The 3,664-nt window shown below is 33.0% G+C and overlaps 1 protein-coding gene across 1 annotated transcript in view; it reads right to left on the reverse strand.

Moving 5' to 3' along the window:
- LOC118733156 (transferrin-like) overlaps positions 1-3,111 on the reverse strand; it is a 10,666-nt gene extending 7,555 nt beyond the window's left edge. The window contains exons 1-3 of the mRNA XM_036462430.1: positions 2,971-3,111; positions 2,609-2,851; positions 2,150-2,268 (exon numbers count right to left, since the gene is read on the reverse strand). Of these exons, the coding sequence (XP_036318323.1) occupies positions 2,150-2,268; positions 2,609-2,851; positions 2,971-3,055 (447 nt within the window). The 5' untranslated portion in view covers positions 3,056-3,111. The remainder of the gene's footprint in view (positions 1-2,149; positions 2,269-2,608; positions 2,852-2,970) is intronic.
- Positions 3,112-3,664: the final 553 nt, after the last annotated feature.

The following is a 3,664-nucleotide window of genomic DNA, read 5'->3' on the forward strand; positions in this document are numbered from 1 at the left end:
TGCTAATTTGGTCATTAGGGGCAGTTGAGCAAGATTAGTGGGATTTTGAATTTTTTTTTTTTTGTTGATCAAATTAAAGTCATGCACCAGATAAAAATTAGAAACGACAAATGTAAAGCTAAACAGCTAAATAATTGCTTAATTCGTGTAAGACTACGCTATTCATAATTGAGGTAGGTACATATATAATATGTATGATCACGTATTTAGTGTCGCTTATGGCTCTATGGAAATTACTTCCAGATCAGACTCAACCGGGAACTCTCTCGATCTTGGCCAAGCAAGAAAAATCGCTACTCAGGCAATCTACCTATGTACCTATCTGGAGCATTCCAGAGCATTCATAAGAACATATGTATGTATAACCTTAAATGCTTTAAGGAATACTTGTACATGAGCTTATTAAGGAATAACTTAAGAATCACAAAGGGAATTGAATGGCCAAATAAATTCTGAGTTCAACATCATTTTTTATCAGTGATCATAGCTTTCTTAGCTGAAAAATATTTCACTTGAATGAAAATAACTTTTAATTGGGGATCGTTAACGAAAGATCGCTTTTTATCGATCGTTATTTTGACTGGAACCAATTTAGTAGGATGATTATAAAAGTAGCTCTTTTCGCTTTTTTTAGGGATTTGATCATTTTTGTCTACAAAAATCGTTCACTTTGGTGGGCTAAAGATCACTTTTGATTCAGGATTAATACTTTTAACGAAAAAATCATTAACTTGGATGGCTATGAAATACGGTCTAAGCTGCAGATCATTTTTTGCTAAAAAGTCACCAACTTCGATGATGGAGAAAAAGGTGTGCGGTGAGGATCACTTTTGTTCAGGAATTGATACTTATTTAACTAAAAAATCATTAACTTCGATGATTACAAAACTCGGTCTGAGCTGGAGATCGCTTTTAATCACAGACCGTACCTTTTTGAGATTTGGTAGATAAATCATAATGATGATGAAATGTTATTTTGCGGTCTTTAACTTAACTCCAGAAGTTTATTTTAGATTTGCATTTTTCGATCATACTTGAATGACATTTTGAGACTTGGACTTTACGTTCAAAAATAATCGTTGGGCTATCCCCATTTTCAGATTTTGGTAATTATGGTAATAACATAATAATCGCAAAGGATCATTAAGAGTAAGTATTTACTAAAAACTTTTTGTCAGATAACGCAAATAAATTTATCTGCGTTTTTTTTTGTAATCATACGGGAGACTTTAGTGTGCTTTTCTAGCAACAAATTACAAATAAATATTGCTTCGGCTTTAATTCATAGAATTGGAAGATCTGGGAACATTTTCAACACATAACATCTAAAGTTAAAAATTTCGAGTTAATACGCTTTTGAGTAACATGTGCGACATGATCGCCAAATTGAGTGTCGAGTATAATTGAATGATGAAATATGATCAAAAAGTGAATTACTTAGAATGAATTAAAATCTGAAAACAAATGGGTGAGCTAAAAATAAAAAATTTATTCCAGGGACACGGTTCTACGGAAATGATCTTTTTAGTAAAAAATCATGATTTAACTATTGAAATTGGATTTATATATTTCTGATAAATTTTAAAAGTTATTTCATTGTCTTTATTTTTTTGATCATAACATGCCGTTGTTTTCAGGTTAAATCTTTTAAATCATAAAGGACCCTTCATAAGAACGCAGTATAAGTTATAACGGTTAAAATGCTCGAAAAAATAAAAATCTAATTTGCGGTTACCACTGAAACTGAGAAAATTTAAAACCTACATGTTTTAGGAATGTCTTAGAAAATATCAATTCTAAATCTAAAGTTTTTTCTCCTATAAATACAGATTAAAATAAGAAAAGTCTTGTCAAAATCCAGACAGTACTTTTCAAGATTAGCGCGTTCAAAAATCTCGACTTTCTTATTACTATGTATAAATAAAAATCACAAAATAAAATTTAAATTTTACCGAAAAAATAAAGATCAAGATATATCGATCTTGTAGTGACCTAAACAAAGAAATGTTGGTATTTAACGGTTACTTATGTTCCCTGATTCAATAATTAAATTTTCTACTTTTTTAACATAAAGTCTAATTTCTCCTAAGAAACCATAATTGAAAAAAACCCTCAACAAATTCTTCACAAAAAGCATTAGCTCACTCACCTTATAGCCCACATTGCGTCCAAAACCGGTGTGACAGGATTTCTTGCCGCGCAGCTCCTTCATGCTGTTAATATTTGAATTTTTCTTCACCAAAATAATGCCCTCATAACGGAACTCGGCTGCATTGAAGATATTGAATTGGCACAAACGTTACACTTTTGTTGGTGTATAATGCACAACTATGTATGTACATATTGTATTCACTACACTCAGAGAAATTTAGTGTCATAAATCAAATTCAAGCTTAATAAAATTCGGCTTTCAACACTTTAAATTAAAAAAAAAAAAATTTAAAATATTAACCTAATCACAAAATTTCGTTTTAAGGAAAAATTCTTTAAATAAGAAGAAGAATTTCCGGTATTACTGCACTTTTTTGGCCAAAAGTATTAACTTGGGCTTGATTTAAGTATCGACTTTTTTTCTGAGTACACCACTAATATGTATTCAACCACTCACCATCCTTATCCTCCTTCGTGCGTATTTCCGAGATGACGCGATAATCCTGATTCTTAGTATGATAAGCAACATACATATCCTCCGGTTCGCTGGCGAGCACATCAGCCTTACGTTGATTGATTTTGTCCAAGCAATCGATGCGATCACGTCCAGCGACACATTCCATTTTTATGCCAGCCTCAGAGGGATCCTTCAGCAGATCCAAGCAGTCTTTGTAGTATTTTTGAGGCACACACATGCGATCTATATACATACATACATACATAAAGTTTTTAATTTTTATTTTAATTTTTTTCTTTTTTATTAGCAAAGAGTTTTTTAACTATATATTCCATTTATGTACATATATGTATATGACTTACAAATTTGTTCGTCAGCTTGCACCAACGCCAAACTAGCCACGCCCAATAAGGCTGTAGCCAAATAAACTGTTCTCGTAAAACCCATTTTAGCGCTGTCTATTCACTAGTTCACCGCAAATACTCAACTGTTGAGTGCATCGCCAGCCAGTTTCTTTTTATAGGCAATGTGCGCGCTTTGTTTACATACATGTACCTACATATGGACATACCTACATAAATACATACATATGTAGTTAGTTGATTCCGAACGTCGTCGTTGTGGCTATGCGGTCCCCTACCCGGAGTGTTGTTGGGCCGACCACAAGCTCGGGATTCACCAAAATGATTATTTTTCCTTTATATTTTTTGAAAAGGTTGATTTTTCAGCGCTTTAACCTGGCTTGGCGTAGCTGCTTGACGTTGCTTTGATTATGTATGTAGTATATGTATTATAATTTTTCTATAAATGTGCATTTGTGTTGCATTGTTGTTGTTGCAATTTGTTTATAATTTTTCTGCTAATTTTGCAATAATGCCTACTTGAAACCTCCAATGGTCATCGTAAATCGTGACATCGCCGCAGATAAGTAAATCTCTGCTGATGCTGATGCCGACGCATTTCCAAATGCTCTGCTCTTTGTTCTTAACCTCTGCGGGACAGCGGTTTCGCCTGGCTACTTAACTAAGTATATTGTTATTGTTGTTATTTTATGCG

The sequence above is a fragment of the Rhagoletis pomonella genome, unplaced genomic scaffold, assembly GCF_013731165.1.
Source record: "Rhagoletis pomonella isolate Grant_MI unplaced genomic scaffold, Rhpom_1.0 Rhpom_scaffold_00002, whole genome shotgun sequence".
Taxonomy (NCBI): Eukaryota; Metazoa; Arthropoda; class Insecta; order Diptera; family Tephritidae; genus Rhagoletis; species Rhagoletis pomonella.